Source organism: Piliocolobus tephrosceles, chromosome 1 (assembly GCF_002776525.5).
Source record: "Piliocolobus tephrosceles isolate RC106 chromosome 1, ASM277652v3, whole genome shotgun sequence".
In the NCBI taxonomy this organism is placed as follows: domain Eukaryota; kingdom Metazoa; phylum Chordata; class Mammalia; order Primates; family Cercopithecidae; genus Piliocolobus; species Piliocolobus tephrosceles.
In genome coordinates this window covers 132539161-132560434 of record NC_045434.1, presented here as the reverse complement: position 1 = coordinate 132560434, position 21274 = coordinate 132539161, and the positions used below count along the sequence as shown (strand labels likewise).

The window sequence follows — 21274 nt, the reverse complement described above, 5'->3', positions numbered from 1 at the left end:
TTGAGTAGCCTATGACTGGTGATGACTGGCCCACTGAGATTCTAATGGCCTTCAGTGCCTGTCTTGAGAATTTTGTGAACTTGGTACAAACATGGGCTATTAAGCCAGATTTTAACATGGAATTTATGTTTACACTGAATTAATGTTGAGGCATTAGTGGAGGATGACCTAGTATAGGTCAGAGTCAGTTTGCATGTTCTGGAAGGCAGTTTTCCCCCATTTAACAGCCAGATGCAAGGTGAAGCTGTGAAGCTTTACATGAGTCTACAGAAAGCATGGGTAGATTTTCACACATACCGTACAGAACAACTTTTGGTGAATGAGTCTTGTGACTTTTTGCCAGTTCCATCAAGAGCATGTCATGTGTTGCCCTCCTTGTCTCAAATCATCTGGACTGGCTCAGGCTACCCCATCCTTATGTCTCTACAGATAGAAAATGACAGTGTCCAACCTTATTCAAAATAAACAGAAACAAAACATTTATAAGTAATGGATAGCAAAATGAAACATTTTAAGAGGGGTAAAACAAACAAAAAAAAGCCATTACATTGCAGACCCTTCACTCTGTCTGGAATGTTCTCCTGGCCCTGGCCTCCAATTTTACCTAGTTGAACCGTTACTACTTATACTATACGTCATACTTCCATGCAAGCATCACTTCCTAAACCCCTAGTAGCTGAGGTCCTAATGTATACTGTCAGAGTGTCGTTAACTTCTACTTCATCTTGCTTGTCACAATTGTGATTAAATGGTTGTGTGTCATTGTTTACTGTCTTTCTACCATAAGGCATGGTTCATGAAGACAGGGATTATGTCTGTCTTACTCATCACTTTATTCACATTAATGAGCTCAATACCTTGCAGATAAAGCTATTCTATTACTTATAGAAAGAATGAATCAAGTTCCAGGTATTGTGGTAAGTGCTAGGAATATAAAGCTTTCAAAGACACTGCATCTGTCCTTTGGAAACTTTGTACTCCAGTAGCTGTCTCCATTGATAATCTATGCAGCCTCTAGAAACAGAAAGACCAAGGATACATTAAGATCCTAGAACTTTCTCCACCCCCATTCCCCTACATCCCACGTCTTTCTCACAAGAATCCCAAGTCTGGCCGTGTTTGTGTCCAAGGATATTGAATAGAAATGAACCAACTTATATTTCCACCAATTTCCATTTCTCTGTTGAGTGGATATTTATTTATTTATTTTTGTTGAAACTATTTTAATTTATGTCTGTGTTACCTAATGTTTTAGGTTCCTAAAACATTAGTCTATGTTAAGTTTTTAAGATGGGTCATCGGAAAAGAAGATCAAACATTACAAGAGCAAGTAAAAACAAACATCCCCACAGTTGTTTCATAAACCCTGTCCTTTCCCTTGGCCCTAAGCCTGTTTTCCACTGCCCAAAACATCATCCACTTCATTCCTAAGTCCTTCTTCAGAACTTCCAAAGATCTCTCTTCTTTGAAGTGTTAGACTTCTATAAGTGAATTTTTTCTTCTTTCTTGCATACTTTTTTCTACTCGTCCTAAAGTTTTAATTGAATTCCTGTGACCTTTCTATGCTTTTTTTCAGCATTTGTGATTAATATATTTAAACCTCCCAATTTAACAACTTTTGAGCCAGTTTTGTTCTTTTCAAGCACCCGCAATGTGCCTTTTTAATCCTCCTGATGAAGTTGCTGAGCAAAATCAGTTCTGAAATCCGCTTTAGATGTCACCATGCAAGTTGTTACATTGCTAGACTTCCATATCTTGTCTTCTAGGTTTTAAACCATTTTAAAAAAATATATTTGGCAAGGCTCTGGATATCTTTGAGATGGTTTTCTCAGGAAGACCTCATCTGGCTCCAAGCCAGCTTTCTTACTAATAATATCAACTCCAAGCAATTTCAAAATACTGTACCGTTTGTCAATGAAGATGGCACTGCTTTTGGTCTTGTTCCAAGTTAGCTGATGAGCTTTATATTCTTTCCTCTACTTTTTTTTCTGACGTAGGATGCAAATTAACAAATCCAAGATATTACACTTAGACCATTCTTGTAACTTTCTTTTTAATTACTCATCTATTTACCCAATAAATATATATTGAGCACCTACTATAGGCCAAATACTGTGAAGTTTTGGGAAAACAGTGGTGGACAGAACAAATTATTTCTGCCTTCATGGAGCTTATAGCCTAGGGAAGACCAATGTAAATCCAAGAACACAAATAAATGGAGAGTACTCTCTGACAGGGGTCATGAGTGGGTATCCACAATGAGAGCCTGAAGCTCTGGATGTGACAGAGTCAGAGAGATTGGGGACAGCTTCCTTGAGCAAGTGGTGCTAGAACCTGGGTCTGCAGTATGCATGGGAGTTAACCAAGCAACTTGGGTGGGTATTGAAAGAATATTCCAGTTGTGGGATTAGTACCAAAAGGCCCCTGCTGCTATCATTTATGTCTTCTTTGTAATGACTTCTCAGGATCTACATAGACTGTTGGCCTTTGCTATCGTGTAATGCGTTACCTAGTTTCACTATGTCTTTTTGAGGGAGGATAGGTTTTTTTTTTCTCTTTTTAAATTAAAGAATATCTATCTTCAGAAACAATATATTTTAATTAAATGATTAATATTTTCTGAGAATATTTTTCATATAGATATTTGGCACAACGTAGATTTGAGAGACCAATAATATTTGGCTATGTCCACCTAGAGCCTTCCTTATAAAGAAACTTTCCATGCCCTTTCTCAGCTTCTAGAATGTGTGACTCTATGAGCATCAAATATCCTTGCATTCGATATTTAGCTCTGCTGTGAGTAAAGAAAACTTAGAAGAGGGAACTTATAACATGTCTAACTTGGAAAAGATGGCCATGAAATCAGTGTGTTAAATATAGAGCCAAACCCAACCATTATTTCTCCTTTAGATACAAAGCCTTGCGTTATATATTCATTAGCTGGACAGACAAAACCTAACATTCTGATTTTTAGGTACATTCATATCAGTTTTTTGTTTGTTTTGTTTTGTTTTGCTTTAGATGGAGTCTTGCTCTGTCGCCCAGGCTGGAGTGCAGTGGCGCTATCTTGGCTCACTGCAAGCTCCGCCTCCCGGGTTCACACCATTCGTCTGCCTCAGCCTCCCGAGTAGCTGGAACTACAGGCACCCGCCACCACGCCCGGCTAAGTTTTTGTATTTTCAGTAGAGACAGGGTTTACACTGTGGTCTTGATCTCCTGACCTCGTGATCCGCCTGCCTCGGCCTCCCAAAGTGCTGGGATTACAGGCGTGAGCCACCATGCCTGGCCCTCATATCAGTTTTAATGCTCCTGAAGAGCCATTTTTCCTGAAGGCTGGAGGACCTGAAATTTTTCCTTCCATCACGAACTTTACTGAGCTCATCCAACAGGAAAGACCAATCAACAGCTGGCATGAGATGGAAGGCAGCCTTCTTGAAAAGCTCCAAAGATAATTAGTCAACAGTTAGTGTTTTTCTGCAACTATCGAACCTTCCATGGTCCTTGATACTAGATGGTACATTTTAAATGGTAGATTCCTGTAAAGATTAGCTTAATTGAAAAGGAAGATAAAAATGATCATACTCTAAACCCATTAGTCTGTCAGTCTCTCACTTTAAACATCAGTCTCTTGGTTTCTGAGCAGTGTTACTTTGTTTCCTAGTTTTTTATGTTTAACATAGCTGGAAATTTTAAATGTTACCCCTATTTAACAGAAACAAAAAACAAGTGGAAAAGTGTTTGACAAAAAGTTGCTTTAGCTTCCCTATCACACTTTTTGGTTGACAGTTTGTGCAGGTACCAGTCTACCATCTATTTTTATGGAAAGGTATTCGAAAAACCAGCTACATTTCTTGTCAGAACAGAAAAGACAACTTTCTCCCTATGAAATCATTAAGAGTTCAACTCAAAAAACAAACAAACAAAATACCTTTTTTTGAGTATTCTAGGCCCCAGAGCAAGGAATATAAAATGAAAGATGATCCCTTGCCTTTTCAGAAAACTGTAAATTCCAGAAGTTACAAAATAAACAAGAAACTTTAGTTTTAATGCTCTTGAGGGCAGGAGTCTTCTTGCCTTCTGCATCCTCCTCTCCTTGCTGCCCTTCATCAGAAAGCAAGCAGCATTCCCCGCAGATGGCTTTGCCAGCACCTGTCGTGCCTGGGTTTTCTGGGCTGCACTGTATGTTCGTGGTATGCCTGCTGCTTAGAACCCTGTGCCCTCTTTGTTCAAGGGGTAAAACTGGATTGGAGATAAACCTCAGTCTCTTTCTGTATATTGAAGGAAGAGATCAGTGATCCTCAAACCAGTCATTACAGATTTTCCCAGTTGAATTTGACTTAGCTTTTGGATGTTGAGACTGATAAGGTGTTTGAAAACCTGGCCTTAACCACAGCCAATGATACTGAGAGTTCAAGGAAAAACACACAGCCTTTTCAAGGGTTTAGAATCTGATTGGGATTGGAAAGTGGTGTGTATCCACACTACCTCATGGAAGAGTGGATAAAGGAGACAGAAAAAAAAACTGGAATGAAGAGGTGACTAAGAAGGCCAGTAGGATGCAGAGAGCTGAGCCATTTCTGAGAGAGACTATAGGTATACTCAGAATAACAGAGATATGGAAAGAAATGACTGACATTTGGTGATAATCTTTTATGAACAGTTTTTAAAGGGCTATTAGATCTCAGCCTCATTTCAGAAAGGACTTCTGAATTTAAATGCACTTGAATTGTGCAGAATAGGCATTAAATAATTATTAGTATCATATACATATAGCTGAAGCTATTTGACAAAAATCCCAAAGAAATTAAAGCTTTCTTTTAAGATCTCAGTGAGATATAGAAATGCAATATTCCAGATCATTATTTTGTTAATAATACTTTAATGTTTAGATTTGTTTTTTATCACCTGTTTCTTCATAGGTTTGTGTTCTGACAAGGGAGTCACATTTGGCCATTTTCTTGGGTACAAGCTAAGACCTCAGAAGACATTATTGATCAACACATCCTCTTTAGCACTAGTGACAGAACATTGTACATTAAAAATTCAATGATATTTAACTTTGAAATTATAAATTATTCCTGATTTCTTTCCTCATCTCAGACATTCTCTTCGGTAGTGGATGTTCTTTGAATAATCATTATTTACAACATGGAGCTATTCGGTAATAGTCTCTTATTTATTGCAATGTCAGGGTCTATCTAATGATGAAAGAGTTGGTCCTTACTACAAAATGCTCGATTGGGTGTGTCTTTATCTGTGTGGGTGATAAGCATGGATAAGTCAATTTCAGTATAACACATTTGTATTGAGGGCTGCTTCTAAGACACTGTGCTGCTTTCTTGAAGATACAGAGATGAGATATAAATTCTATCCTTGGTGAAATAAAAATACTGTAACAACCTCTTTAAATGCACCATTGGTACAGCAAACAATAACCAACCCCATTTGCAAAGGAGTTTCAATTCATGTTTTTTTAGGAATTTCTTCAATGAATATTCTCCCATGAGTGTACATGTGGGTGAGGGGTTCTCTCAGCACTTAGCACAGAGCCTGACATATAATTCCCTCTCATAATTTATAGCAAGCACATGAGTGAATGAAAGTGAGTTATGCTTGTGAGAGGAAAAAAGCAGGTACTGATCATAGATTTTTAGTGGATTCAAAGACCTATGACTACAATAATATAGATAACTGTGGAAACTATCATGTAAAGCAAAGGCCTTCAGATGTACAGCCTGAAGTATACACAATTAAAATGATTTTTCTTTAAATATGTGAAGAGCATAATCAGAAAGGAATAATATCTTCATTGTTTAAGAGAGAACTAAAATTGCTAGGTAGAAGTACTTTTGCCACCCCCACCAACACCCTTAGAAAAATAGGTTAAGCTCAACTTGAAGACTTTCCAAATAATGTAATTGGTCCATTAATTGAACATACAATATCATGGAGGCATCCAAGGAAAAGATAAGATAGAAGTATTCATTGAGTTGCAAGTTCCGCTTACCTCTTAAGATTCCTTTGAGTCAAGAGTTCTATCATTTTATGATGCTATGAGGACAGTACAACTTAAGAATCATTTAAATGTGTTAATGTATGTTTATTTTTTCTTTTGTATTGTCAAATAAGAAACATGAATAGAGAAATTTGAGTACAGGAAGAATTCTATTTAAACTATTTGTTTCTTAATACAGTTTAACTTCTTTCAGTTCCAGTCAGCATCATGTGGTATTAGCAAAGAGCTCTAGATGGAAAGAAAAAAGATTTGGTTATAAGTTATAGTTCACCATTAGCTGTGTTCCTCGGACAAGTCACCTAATCTCTCTTGGCTCAGGATTTCCACCCATAAAGTAAGGGGTCTGGACTGGATGATCTCTTTGACCTTTTTCAGGTTATAAAATTTTATAACCCGTTTATGATTTTCTTATTTAATTAAATACATTTCTACAGAACCATATAATTATGTTCTGCTTCAGTGGATTTTCCTAGAAATATTTTGTCATGAATGCTACAACTGTACAATAAAACACAGTCTACAGTCATGCTCTCCCAAGAGAGAAAGGTATAATTTTTATGTAATTGGGAAATTTTGCCTTTTTTCTCCTGCTTTTTATTTCCATCCTTGCACTGCCAAAAGAAAAGCAACTTGTTTTACAACTGATGTTTTCAGCATATTCTGATGACTTTGTTTTGATTTATGGAACCTTTGAGTACAACTGAAAAGAACCCATAAATTTAAAATCATGGCATTTCTGTTCCTTACCTCTTTTGCCCTTGTTCACACTGGCTTTAGCTATGCTAATGTCCTGGCCCTGTGTGTGGGATCTTCCTACTGTGACAGTGTCAGACATATACTTTGCTTTTAGCTTCAGTAATAAAAATTGCAAAAGCAATTATATCCCACTTTCTTAACTCAAATTACTATGTATTCACCCATTTATTCATCAAACATTAGTTGAGTATCTAATACATGCCAAGCATTATTTTCTAGGTACTTGTAACACATTGATGAACACAATAGAACTGATAAGTGAAGTTCTGTCATCATGAAACTTGCATTCTTGTGGAAGTAGAGATGCAATACATCAAGAAATACAAGGCTGGGTGTGGTGGCTCACACCTCTAATCCCAGCACTCTGGGAGGCTGAGGCGGGTGGATCACCTGAAGTCAGGAGTTCAAGACCAGCCTGACTATCATGGAGAAACCCCGTCTCTACTGAAAATACAAAATTAACCAGGCATGGTGGCATATGCCTGTAATCCTAGCTACTCGAGAGGCTGAGGCAGGAGAATCACGTGAACCTGGGAGGCAGATGTTGCAGTGAGCCAAGATCACGCCATTGCACTCCAGCCTGGGCAACAAGGGAGAAACTCCATCTAAAAAAAAAAAAAAGAAAGAAAGAGAAAACACAATAAATGAGGGTTTTTTGACAGACCGCATGTGATTTTATGAGATACAGAGGAGTCAAGGATGACTCCAAGATTTGTGGCCTAAGCAGCTGGAAAGATAGAGTTGCTATTTACTGAATAGGAAAGCCATAAGTGGAGAAGGGTTTGCTGTGGGAATGGGGAATGGGGGACTGGGACAGGAGTAGGTTTTGAACAGGCTGAGTTTGATGTGTCTAGTGGATATCCAAGAGGAGATGTCGAGTAGGTAGTGGGATCTGTGAGTCTGGATGGAGATATGAATTTCTGAAGTGTTAAGTATAGATGGTATTGAAACATTGAGGCCAGATGCAATCACAAGGGGAGTGAATGCATTAGGGAAGACAAGAGGAACTAAGAGTAAGCATTGGGATGCTCCAAAAAAGGAGGTCAGAAAGAAGAGGAGGAAACAATGAAGGAATAGCCAGGGAAGTAGAAGGAAAACAAGAAAGCTGTGGTGTCCTTTAAAAGCCAAGGGAGGAATGGTCAAATTACATGAAATGCTGCTCATAAATAAGATGAGGAATGAAAGGCCAGGCACAGTGGCTCATGCCCATAATCCCAGCAGTTTGGGAGGCCTAGGTGGGTGGATCACTTGAGACTAGGAGTTTGAGACCATCCTGGCCAACATGGTGCAATCCCGTCTCTACTTAAAATACAAAAATTAGCTGGGTGTGGTGGTACATACCTGTAGTCCCAGCTACCCAGGAGGCTGAGACACAATCACTTGAACTCAGGAGGTAGAGGTTACAGTGAGCCAAGATCACACCACTGCACTCCAGTCTGGGTGACAGAGCCAGACCCTGTCTCCAAAAAAACAACAAAAGACGGAATGAGAACTGACCATTGGATTCAACAACATAGATGAGCAATACAAATGGGGTTCTTTTCTGTTGAATTCTTATTTCACGTACTCAGCAACTATTAGATTGTTTTGTGTTCATTTTGATCAGGGCCAGTGATCAAAATGGGTTACTGACAGGATACCTACCATCATTTGGAATTGGTTCTTGTTTCCTTGAATGATGTATGATTGTGCTAAAGGTGATGCTGTTTACCCACTGTCAGAAAAAATGTGGAACAAACCAAATGTTAACTCTACTCACCTGATAGCCATAAAACAGTGTTAGCAATAGTGTTGGAATCACACTAGAATAAGTTTCATATTATTTAGGTCATGGATAGATAAATAGAGCAGACTACATTCTGGGATATTAATTCTAGACAAGAAATAGAAAAATTATCCTGGGGAGGGATGGGAACATATTATTTTAGGAAGAGCCATATAAATAAAATAATTTTTTTTTTTTTTTTTGAGGAGTCTCGCTCTGTCGCCCAGGCTGGATGGAGTGCAGTGGTGTGATCTCGGCTCACTGCAAGCTCCACCTCCTGGGTTCACGCCATTCTCCTGCCTCAGCCTCCTAAGTAGCTGGTACTACAGGCGCCCACCACCACACCTGGCTAATTTTTTGTATTTTTAGTGGAGACAGGGGTTTCACTGTGTTAACCAGGATGGTCTCGATCTCCTGACCTCGTGATCTGCCTGCCTTGGCCTCCCAAAGTGCTAGGATTACAGGCATGAGCCACCACGCCCGGCCAACTTTACCAATATTCTTTACTAAGATATATATCTTTCAGAAGTAAAGTTATGTGGAACATGGATCTACTAAAATAGTTTTTGTAATAATTTTTTTTTTTTTCTGGTCTGGAGATGGCCACAGGACATTTGACTTGGTAGTTAATAAGTGTTAGGTGTTTCATACTTTCGTGCTTTTTTTCTTTTTTTTTTTGAGTTGGAGCCTCACTCTGTTTCCCAGGCTGGAGTGCAGTGGCACGATCCTGGCTCACTGCAACCTCTGACTCCCAGGTTCAAGCAATTCTCCTGCCTCAGCCACCTGAGTAGCTGGGATTATAGGTACACACTACCACATCTGGCTAGATTTTGTATTTTTAGTAGAGATGGGGTTTTACCATGTTGGCTGGGCTGGTGTTAAACCTTTGATCTCAAGTAATCCACCCACCTCGGCCTCCCAAAATGCTGGGATTACAGGTGTGAGCCACCACACCCAGCCTACAATAAGTATTTTAAATAAGGAAATGAATCTGAATGTCTGCAAAGGGTTACAGAAGCAGAGATGTAATATTTTTCATTTTTAAAATTAAGATACCAGAATCTCTTGATTTAATTAAAAATATTATACTTCCAAAGACATTACTGATAACATAAATTAAAATCCTTTGTAGTAAGTTGAAAATCAAGGTTGGAGGAAATATATTTATATTTCTAAAATAGAAAAATGTTTAGCTAGAAATAAAATTATGCTGATCAATCTTTAGCTCTCTATTTAAACCCAGTAGTTTATTCAGAAGTGGCTCCCTTCGCTTGAAATGATAGTTCTTGAAATTGTTGCAAATCACTTGGAAATGACAGCGGGAATGAAAGAGAAATCGATCAAATGTGGCTGTCACTGGAATGCATGAATTTTCAGAGGAAATGAAAGTTGTGAAAGAGAAGTACAAAAAAATGTTTTCATTGAGCAAGCAAAGCGTCTGTCTACCCTCTCTTTAGATTTGTAGTTTTTTATTCAAGTCTTCCCTTACTCACCTTTTTGTGTCAAAAACATTAAAGATTAATGCTGTGTTAGATATTGGTTTGGGGCCTTGTAATATGTTAATTCAATAAAATGTGTGTGTATTATACATCTGTGTATTAGTCTGTCCTCATGCTGCTAATAAAGACATGCCTGAGACTGGGTCATTTATAAAGAAAAAGAGGTTTAATGGACTTACAGTGCCACAGGGACGGGGAGGCCTCACAACCATGGTGGAAGGTGAAGGCGGGGTAAAGGCACATCTTACATGGTGGCAGGCAAGAGAGTGTGTGCAGGGGAACTGCCCTTTATAAAACTATCAGATCTCCTGAGACATTCACTTTCATGAGAACAGCATGGGAAAAACCCACCCCCATGATTTAATTTCCTCCCACCAGGTCCCTTCCATGACACAGGGGGATTATAGGAGCTACAATTCAAGTTGAGATTTGTGTGGGGACAGAGCCAAACCATATCAATCTGTATATATATTTATATGTAGGATACATGTACATATGTGGACATATAGACATACATGCACATACACATCTACTCAAAAGAGTTTAAATGCAATAATGGTTGTGTTGTAGCACTAAACTTTGCCGTCTTAACCAGCTGATTCCCTATCAAGTCTTATATTCCATCTTGTCTGGACTGTGCCAATATTAAGAAGCAGTAGATAATAACTTACATTTCTTAGATGCCTTAGTTTGACTTTATTTCCCATATTAAAAGCATGAGATCCGTGAAGCAACTCAGACAAGGACTCAGAGAACTTCACCTGTTGTGAGTATTCAGGTCTTTTGTTTTTTCAAAGCAAGACTAGATAAAGGAACAGTGACCCTCTGCCTCAGTGGTTCTCAAAGTGTGGCCCATGGAAGCCTGGCAACTTAGACCTTTTTAAGGGACCCCGTGAAGTCAAAACTGTTTTGTAATGCTAGGATGTTTTTTGCCTATTTCACTAATGGTGCAAAAGCCATGGTTAGTAAGGCACCTTCACATTACTTAAGATAGAGGCACCCGACTGTGCTGAAGGGATTGTGTTCTTCACTGGTAATACTTGAAATTAAAAAACCAGGTTCACTTACTGTCCTTATTGAGGCAGTAAAAATTATTGTTTTAATAACTCTCAACCTTTGACTACATATTTTATTAATACACTATGTGATCAAATGGAAAGAATACACAAAGCACTTCTGCTGCATTCCAAAGTACAATGGTTGTCTCAAGAGAAAGCTCTTGTGTAATGGAGTTGAAAGTAGAATGAGCTACTTTATCACATCATACTACTTTTACTTGAATAAAACAACTGATTATTGAGACTTGAGTATGTGGCATATATATCCTCAAAATGAATGAAGTGATCCTGACACTTCAAGGAGAACAACTAAAGTATTTGTTGACGGCAATAAAATTCAAACTTTCAAGTGATAATTAGGATTTTGGAAAACTTGTGATCACCACCATGAGCTTGACAGCTTCCCAATACTTAAACATTTTTCTGATGATAGCAGTGGTGATATTAATGAATGTGGTTTTTAAATATTATTACTAAAATAAGTCTTAATATTTTATTACGATGAAAAGTGTCAACATTTGGAAGATCTGGATAACTCAGTGATCCAATGTTTTCCAAATTACCAATGCATGATGTTACAAAATCATGCATGTGTAAAAAGATCCATTCAAAGTACAAGATAGACTAAATAAATTAAATAAATATATACAATGATATAAAAAGGATACTCCTCCCTTTTCCAACCACATGTCTTTGTGAGGCCATGTTTGGTCCATACATTTCAGACAGAACAACATATCATATCACAATAGATTGAAATTTCAGACAAAACAACATATCATAATAGATTGCAGAAGCAGATATGTCTTCTATTCAGCTGTCTTTTATATTAAGCCAGGCATTAAAGGGATTTGCAAAAATGTAGAACAGTTTCATTGGTCTACTAATTTTGTTTTGGAAAATATGGTTATTTTTCATGATGATATATGTTGATGAATGAGTTTACTTTTTAATAAATTACATATATTTTTAGTTTATTGGTTTTTCACTTCTAGGTATGGCAAATATGTATAGGTATAACCCATGTAAACACTTTGGGGTTCTCCTCACTGTTGTAGAGCATGAGGGGTTCCTGAGACCAAAAAGTTAAGAGAGCCACTGCTCTATATTGGTGCATTTTATTTCTGAAATTGTTGCTCACTTTTATAAATAAGTCCAATTTCCTTTATGATGTAAAGAAACTTATGGAGGAGACAACAACCAAATCTATCAAGGAACAACAGACTATAACACAGGTGGTTTGCTAATTATCCCTGCCACTGCAGCTGATTAGGGTCACCCCAAATCTGAGTTGGATGAGCATTGCTTCATGAATAAACATCAGAATTTATTCAACGACAGTTGTTCATAGCTTCTTGTTTTTCCAGCAGTTTGGCAAGTAATGGGGATGCAAAATAGAGTAAGACAGTAGCTTCTGAAGTGGAACTTGGAAATCAAGATGAGTTTATGCCATCTGTTACTGCCACTGAGGCAACTGTGACTATCAAACATTTGGGGCAGTGGGACTGTAATAATTTACTGAGAAAAAAAAAGAGGCCATAAAGTGTCAGGAAAATGGAAGTTCAGACTAGTCTGAAATTTTAATCACACTCGAAATATACAAAGTAATATACTGAGCTTGTGCAGTTTGCCTGCAACAGGTGTTTTAAGGAGACACATAGGCAGAACATGTAGATTCTACCCTCAAGAAACTTGTAGCCTAATGGTGGTAACAGAAAGGAATTAAGAAAAGTTGTGTTTCAGTAAAATGAGGAAATTATATTCTGCATAGATGTCAAGTAGGTAGGTCAGAGAGGAGAACATCACCAGGCTGTTGAAATTTTCAACGTTGTGTTAACAGATTCAAAAAGAAGACAAGTTATTGTTTAAGAAAATGTCACAATGCAGCAAGACAGAATAGATAACATTGTAATTGTTGCCAAAGCTGTAATCAAAGAAGAGGTTTTGCTTTTATCTGGGATGTTTATTGTCTATCTAGCTCTTAATTCAGTATTAGGGAAGGAAGGTGAAATTTTTTTGGTCCTCCTTGGCCACCCTTATTCCTTGCCATAAAACAAAGAAAGAATATTTATCCTCGCAGTAGCAGGATGTTTGCCATAAGATAAAGAAAGAATATTTCTCCTCACAGTAGCAGGATAATTAACCTCAAGTCCTGGGTCACACCAAAGGCAGTGAGAATGAGTAAGAAAGGAGGAGGCAGATCAAGAAAAGAATGTGCCTCTTTTTCCCTTTTCCCAGAGCCTTGGGTGCACCTTATTCATTTATCTTCTGTCATTTGGTTAGAGATAGGAGTTTCCAGAGTAAACTGTTGTCTCAGAGGAGAAAATTAATATAAGTTTGGGGTTCACAGTGAAATGTGAAAAGTACAGGAAACAGAAAAGAATCAAGATACAAGCATGGAGACAAAAAGGAAACAAGGAAGAAAAATCGAGGCCTCCTCAACCCACTACCATCAATAAGACCTTTCTTCTTAAAAGACAAGGACCACGTTGAAACACTGTTTTCCTTTCCCATGGAACAAGCAAAATGCTTTATAAATAGGGCTCAGTAAAGAATTAACACAAATGAATGCTAAAATTACACTTAAAAATAGTTTAAAGCAAAAAAAAAAAAATAGCTTAAAGCAATAACCCAAGATGGTAAGATAAATAGCAAAAACATTTCAAGGGATGAGCTCTAGTCTTTCTGGCATCTTCATGTTCTGTTTAAGAGAAATGAGGGTCCAGGAAATAACTGGGACTTGGCAAGTGGCTGGCCATGTTCTTTCTGTCCCACCTGGAACACAAAGGGAACCTTGTTATGGGACATGTGGGTCTCCTTATTTCCTCAACTGGTGGTTTTATTCAGTGGCTCATCAAAACATTGATGTGTCTTGACAGCTCTTGAACTAATTCAGACCTCTGCTGTGAGGAGTTGGAGCCACATTTGGTAACAATGCAGTATGTTGTACTTGAAGATAAATTAATTTACAAGTAATCTCTCCTTTCTCAGAAACATGATTCCTGTGACAGAATTCCGGCAGTTCTCTGAGCAGCAGCCTGCCTTCCGAGTGCTGAAGCCATGGTGGGATGTGTTTACCGATTACCTCTCGGTAGCCATGCTCATGATCGGCGTGTTTGGATGTACTTTACAGGTAGGTGCCTAGATCCCTGGCAAAAAGGGGGCTAGAGCAAGACACAAGTCAATGAAACCTCTTTAGAGAGCTGGCTGTGTGATTTTTAACCATGTAAGTATCAGTCACTGTTCTCTGTAGATGTGTCTGTAATTATAGCAGAGAGCCTGAAACACCTGTTTACTGGGCTGTCCTAATAAAGTAAACATGGTACTTAAGATTTCAATGAGCCCAAAGAGCAATTGACTATAGTCAAGTAATGTCTGATGTCACTAACATCAAAGGGGGCCCCTTATCTTTCCAAACTGGCTTCACAGTGAAATGTAGCATATATCCAGCACCATTGATATTGCCAAAGTGGAACTTTTTGCTTTTCTTCATCCTTTACCCTTACCCCTAATAAGATTTTCTGAAAGAACTAACATTATGATGAGATATCATTATTTTACTGAATGTTTAGTTCTGAATTTAAAAAGAACCCAATAAAAATTTATATAGATGCCATCTATGTATGTATTGAATCCGGGTATTTTTTACATAGCTGCTATGTTCCAGGTACCATACTTTGAGGACGTGGATACATATAAGTAGTTCATTTCTAGGGGAGAAATAAATAAACTAGCAATCAAAATAAGTTGTGTTATACTATGGTAGAGGTGTCCGTAAGGCACTAAGGGAATGCTGAAGAGAAACTCTCACTTTGGTTTGGGAATAAGAGAAAAGGTGGTGGTTGAATTAAAACTTGGAGAACCAGCTGAAGTTAGTCAAGAACCTCTCCTTAGCTGAAAGTAAGAGGACACCAAGAGGAGAAAAGAAAGCTCTGAGTCATGGATAGGAGAAAGAACATGACATCTTTGGGAAACTGTCAGTAGGACCGGCACATATGGGGTGTGGATATGGAAGCCATGCTTGCAAGCGGAATCACCCAGGGAGAATGTGATAAGGAAGGCAGGGTCAGTAGTAACGTTAAAGAGTAAATGGAGAAGAAAGTGGGGCCCTTGAAGAAGACTGAGAAGAGGCAGCCATAAGCACAGATGAAAACCAGGAGAGAGGCATAGGTCAGAAGCCAAAGGAAGCCATGGACAATGATGGCAGGCAACACAACTAACTCAGGGGCTAAGAAGAGAAAGTAGCAACTGCATCATTAGAAATCTTAGGTCAGTGGCTGGAAAAGTGGATGGAAATCAACGTATTATAGAAGCTATGGGGTAGATGTGATTTTTCAGGTAGATCAGCTGGAAAAGGAGGTATAGGGAGAAAGAGAAATCACTGGAAGTGGTACAGAGTGAAAATAAAGGACTTTTAAAAGTTGGCCTTAAAAATAGTAACACATACTGCTTCCTATGTGTCAGGAACTCTCTTGAACACTTTACGTGTATTTTAACAAATGTCATCCTCATGACAACTCGAAGATATAGGTTCTATTACTATCCTCAGAAGTGAGACATCTGAGGCACAGAGAGGTTAAGGATCCTCCCAAGGTGAGTACTGAAGCCTTTATTCAGTCCAGGTGATTTGGTTCCAAAGTTCCTGCTCTTAGTCCCTCACACTATGCTGTCTTTTATTTGGTCACTGAAAATATCTTGCCCCTCCCCTCCAACAAGGGTGCCAGTGAGATGTTATTGTCTAAAAAAGGGGGCATAAATTCATTCATAAAGAAAATAGTTTTTGAAGAACCTACTGTGTATCAGGCACTGTTCTACTAAGAATTATCAATGAAGGAGAAAAAAGACAAAAATCCCAGCTTTATGGACTTTAAATTCTATGGGGAAAATAAGCAAAATAAGCAAAATCAATTAGTAAATATTTTAGCAGATAAAGACAATGGGAAAAAATAAAGCATGCAAAGATGGTAGAAGGTTACTACAGGTAAGATAGAAGCTGCAATCTTCAAATAGGATGGCCTGGGAAGGCCTCATTGGAAAGGTGACTTTTGGCCAAGGAATTAAAAGAGGTCCAGGAGCAGGCCAGGCAGATGTCCTGGAAGGAGGCTTCCAGGCAGAGGGAACAGCAAGAGCAAGAGGCACATAGTGAAAGGAAGGCACAGGACCCTTCCTTTTCTGCAGAAGAGTTGGATTTTATGATGTTCTCACGTCCTCAGTTTTCTAGTTCTGTTTCCCTGGAGACCCGATAAAGGTCAAATGTTAACTGTGTTACTAGGCAACATTATGGCATAAATGACCACTCATTGGTCAACTGTATCTGGGCTGGAAGAGTGATAAATGCCTGGTGGGAAGCTGTATCATTGGACTTTTGTGACTGTGGTGAAACTTGTGATTCAGCATGCTCCTTGACACATCAAAGATTGATCTATTGAGTTACAGGAGATATTGGTTCCTTTGAGGCACAAGGCTTTTAAGCCAGGGTAAGTTCTGAACCTACCTAAAGCGGATTTCTTTTCCTTGCACTGGAGATGATATGGGGAGGAGAGGCTTGGGGAGGACAGCAGTGTGGACAGCTACATGGACAGTTGTGAAGATTTTCCTAAAGGGAGAAAGGCTGATGTTGCCTTGCTGGTGACTCTAATCTGTGTATTTCTAAAGTGATTCTGGTGCCAAATGAAGTTTATGGTAATCTTGTAAGTCTGAATGTTAAGGTGAACCTAGAAAGTCCCCTGGTGATGTTACAGGCCTGAAGCAGGATTACCTCTATAATGTTGAGGAAAAGTCACGAGGTCAGTGTGCCAGAGAAATGTGAGTGAGGGAAAGAGCAGTATGCAATGGGTGCCAGATCACGTAGGGCCTTCTAGGCCACTGGAGGGCTTGGCTTTGTTCTGAATGAGTTAGAACATGTTTGGAGGAATAATGAGCAGAGGATTAGCATAATTTGTGTTTTAACAAGACTACTACAGCTGTTGAGAATACACTGTAGGGGTGAGGATGGCAGTGAGGGTGCTGTTTGGAAGGCTAGTGCAATAATCCAGGCAAGAAATGAATTAAATGGTTTGAGTAGGGTGAAGGCAGGTGTTCTGCATGTATTTTGAAGGAAAACCCACCAAGATTTGCTGAAAGATTAAATATGAAATACAAGAGAAAAAGAGAAATCGGCTGGGCGTGGTGGCTCACGACTGTAATCCCAACACTTTGGGAGACCGAGGTGGGTGGATCACCTGGGGTCAGGAGTTCGAAACCAGCCTGGCCAACATGGTGAAACCCCATCTCTACTAACAATGCAAAAATTAGCCAGGCATGTTGTCATTGCACCTGTAATCCCAGCTACTCGGAGACTGGGGCAGGAGAATCGCCTGAACCTGGGAGGCAGAGGTTGCAGTGAGCCAAGATTGCACCATTGCACTCCAGCCTGGGTGACAAAGCAAGACTCCGTCTCAAAAAAAAGAAAAGAAAATAAATCAAGGATGACTAAGATTTTTAGACCTCGGCAACTAGAAAAGTTTGTTTTTAAACATGTTAAGTTTGTGATATATGTTAAACATCAACATGGAGATATTAAGTAATCAGTTGGATGTAAAACCCAGGAGTTTGGGGTTAGTGATGGTCAATTTCCTGAGGAAAGAGGTGAAGATCCAGGATCTAGGAGGAAGGATTACCCTTGATTTGGGTGAAGGAGGCATCTTCCACCAGAATGGGAATGATAGCTACAGATACATTTTTATTTGGTAGGGAGACAGAAAGATGGGAGTCTGTGCCTTATGGCTTGTTGTTTCTCTGTGATGGAGAAAACAACATTTACTGAGAGATTGTGAGGGTGAGGGATGTAGCAGGAATTAGCAACAAGGAAGGTAGAAGAGCAGGGGTCTCGAGGAGAAGGTTAGATTTGGGGTGGCTAGTTTGCGAAATAGTAGAGGGAGGTGACATAGATTAGCAGGAGCACTCTCAACCTGTCTTCATTACTGTGCCATGGCTCACAGCGCTGCTGCAGGATCTGCCTAACAAGCACAGGGAATTGTTTCTCTTGTTTACATATTCCATGGCAACGCGAAGTGCAGAAAAGAGAAAGGACACAGAAAATCTTTTAGAATAAGTAGTTAACTTGCAATGAAATTAATGAAAAGAGTGTACTTCTGAAAATGTCTATAATGAGCATCATTTAGGAGATGTGCCTGCAATAAGTTCAGGAGGGGATTCAAGCACAAGCTAAACCTCTTTTCCTGTGTGCTGGTCAGAATCATCTTCCTACAGCACAACCCCACAGTGTCTCTCTACAGTCCAGAAGCCTTTTGGACTCCCCACTGCCCAGCCTTCTCAGCACCACCACTGTTATGACCCACAGTTGGTGGCTCCTGCTCAGATAGGTTAACTAACTGAGGCCTTTCACACATAGGCCTCTTTCATCTCTTCAGCCATTAAAGAGAAATCTGATGCCAGTTAACTGGGTACAGGAAGTATTGTCTGAGATGACAGGGTTCTGAGAAAAAATGAGATGCCAAAAGAAATTTTGCATCAGAATATGAAGGCTACAGGGCACAGAATTCATATGGGGTGGTCTACTCAATTCACAAACAATCCTGTGCATCAGCAATGTATCAGACACTGTGCGGGGTGCTAGATACTAAATGAAAAAGAGCACAGCCCATGCCTTCAGATTGCTAATAGTCTGAAGACCATAGAAACACATAAACAGTATCTTCCAATGTGTAAGTGCCTTAATGGTGCCTCAAGAGCATCAAATATCATCTCAGTCACTGGAAGTTAGGGACTCAAGGAGAAGATAATTGAGTGAAGTCTCAAAGAATGAGTATACAAAACCAAAATATGTATTTTAATAAGAGGAATGAAGGGGAGAACTCAGTATTAACGGAGTATTTAGTGTGATCATTTTACAAAGCCCTCATGGATTGGCACAGTGACTGGAGAGCCCAGATGGCATTTTTCGAAGAGGGTGGAAGTAGGGATATTAAACATCCTGCAATTGGTGGGACATTCCCACACAACAGAATTGTTTTATCCAGAATGCTAAAAGCACATCCATGGAGTAACGCTGGCAGGAGAACCTGTGCTAGAATCTGTATGTACTTTGTTTAGTTCCCCGAACAAACCTGTGAAAGTAGATTAGTCCCATTTTTCAGATGAGAATTCCAAAGTATAGAAGGTTAGATAACTTGTCCCAAAGGCAAGAGGGATGCAGCTGAGATTCCAATCTTAGGCTGATTCTCCAGGTGTGTGTTACCCCTATGCACACTGCTATCAAATATTATGGAACCATCACAATTGCACAGATTATGAGGGCAAGGTTTGGCTTATAAAACAGGATTTTCAGTGTAAAAGCAAGTACAAAATGATAAAAAGAGAAAATAGTTACAAAAAGTATCAATTTTATGAATTACAAATTAAAATTTTAAGGGGCATTCACCATATACCTGCCATTTAAAAAGAAAAATTTGCAATCTATAGTAAGCATTAACAAAACAAGAAAGAATTCATGTTATAAATTCTTAAAGTAAAACTACCTAGGATCCATATAACAAATTAAAGTAATGTCCCGTAGGGGAAGAATTTAAGCTCTTATTTTAGCTGTGCTATGATAATCCACTAAAAATGGCTTAATAACTGATAACTTTATAAACAACGGATTCTCTGTGAAGCTCAAGTTCCTTTCTCATTCCCAAAGTGATGTTAAAATTGTTAAAATATATTTTTATGCCTTGATTTTCCCCTTGTAAAATGAAAGCACAATCATTCTTTCTGATCTTATTTACAAAGCAAGTTAACTCCTAGATTGGAATACATGAAAAGGCAAAATCTAAGGTGGAGTTAGAAGAACACTCTTTGATGACAAAATTGTAATCCAACAGCTTTTAGAGTAACTATTTTGTAAGTTACTTTTTTCATGTCAAGTTAACAGTTGATACCTGTTTACTCCTAAAAGATTGTATTCATATAGGTTTAACACTACTCAGCTTGGAAAATACTGGGGAATTAAGATTATTATCTATCAAGGGAGTGTTGATTCTTTCTTGCCTTTATGTAAAAGGATTAGAACCAGCTCTCTTGCCTTACTTGTCTGACAAATATTTATTCATTTCTGAGTAAGTAGCTCTATTCAAGGCTGCCATGGAATAAGAGCATGTATAAAGAGCATTCCTTAGATTACATCAATCTACCTATGAACAAATATAAACTCACTGTAAGCCAGGAGAATGTAGAAGTATATGTGTCTGTCCTATTCCTGTACAGTCATACACCCTCAAGGACCAATAGTGTAAACGCCCAACTTTGTGCTATAAACAACACTATTCAAAAACTCAGCACATTCAACAAAATAGACCAGATCCTGAGAGGTCAACACATTGCTTCCTGGAAAAATAAGATTGCTTTAGATCTCTGCTCAGTGACTCCGGGTTATCTTATTATGACCAAATCCAAAACAGCCCGTGGGCAGACCGTTACCAAATATAGAATTAGCAGTTAGAAACCAGAAACAGGAACTGGAAGATGCAAGCCCCCTGGAAGCCCTAGGGGACCTGCCTTGTGATTGTTACATAGAAAAGACATTTCCTGCTTTCTGAATTTGGAAGGGAGAAAAAAGAATTATTTCAATGACAAAGCCACCTACAAAAAAATCCTGCAAGATTTAACCCAGTCACTAGGAGCGAAGTGGCCAGCAGGGTCACACTATCAAAAAGGTTAAGACGTGCATTTGTTGGTTAGAGCTGATCCTCACTTTGATTTTTAGGGCATACTGAAATTAATTTCTACTTCTCTGATTTAGAGCCATCAATGTCAGCTCCATGACAAATGACCTTCAGGTGAAAATGCTCACAGGCAGTTCACTGGAAAGTACAGGCAATCAGAATTATAGATTCCAGAATGATTTCAGAAGACTTCATTTTGTTAATGTGCCCTGAATTCTTGCTTCTGCTCCCACCATGCAGTCATCTGCTGTATATCATCTGGGATTTCGAGTAGATCTTTTTCTTTTGCCAAATTTGAATTTTATAGATAGAAGCCCAGAAATTCTTACTTAGAATCAGTAATACTGATTGCATCAGAATACTGGTGAAACCACAGATAGAAGTGAAGGCTTAAAATCAATACCTCATCTCAGATATGTTCCTTTTATTTTATGTTATGTTATGTTATGTTATGTTATGTTATGTTATGTTATGTT

General features: G+C 38.7%; 1 protein-coding gene across 3 annotated transcripts in view; it reads left to right on the top strand.

The window, feature by feature from the left end:
* Positions 1-21274, top strand: part of LRRC8C (leucine rich repeat containing 8 VRAC subunit C) — a 119369-nt gene that overhangs the window by 40795 nt on the left and 57300 nt on the right. For all 3 annotated transcript variants that reach the window (XM_023207955.2, XM_023207962.2, XM_023207945.2), the window contains exon 2: positions 14086-14227. In XM_023207955.2, coding sequence (XP_023063723.1) covers positions 14090-14227 — 138 coding nt within the window. In that variant the 5' untranslated portion in view covers positions 14086-14089. The remainder of the gene's footprint in view (positions 1-14085; positions 14228-21274) is intronic.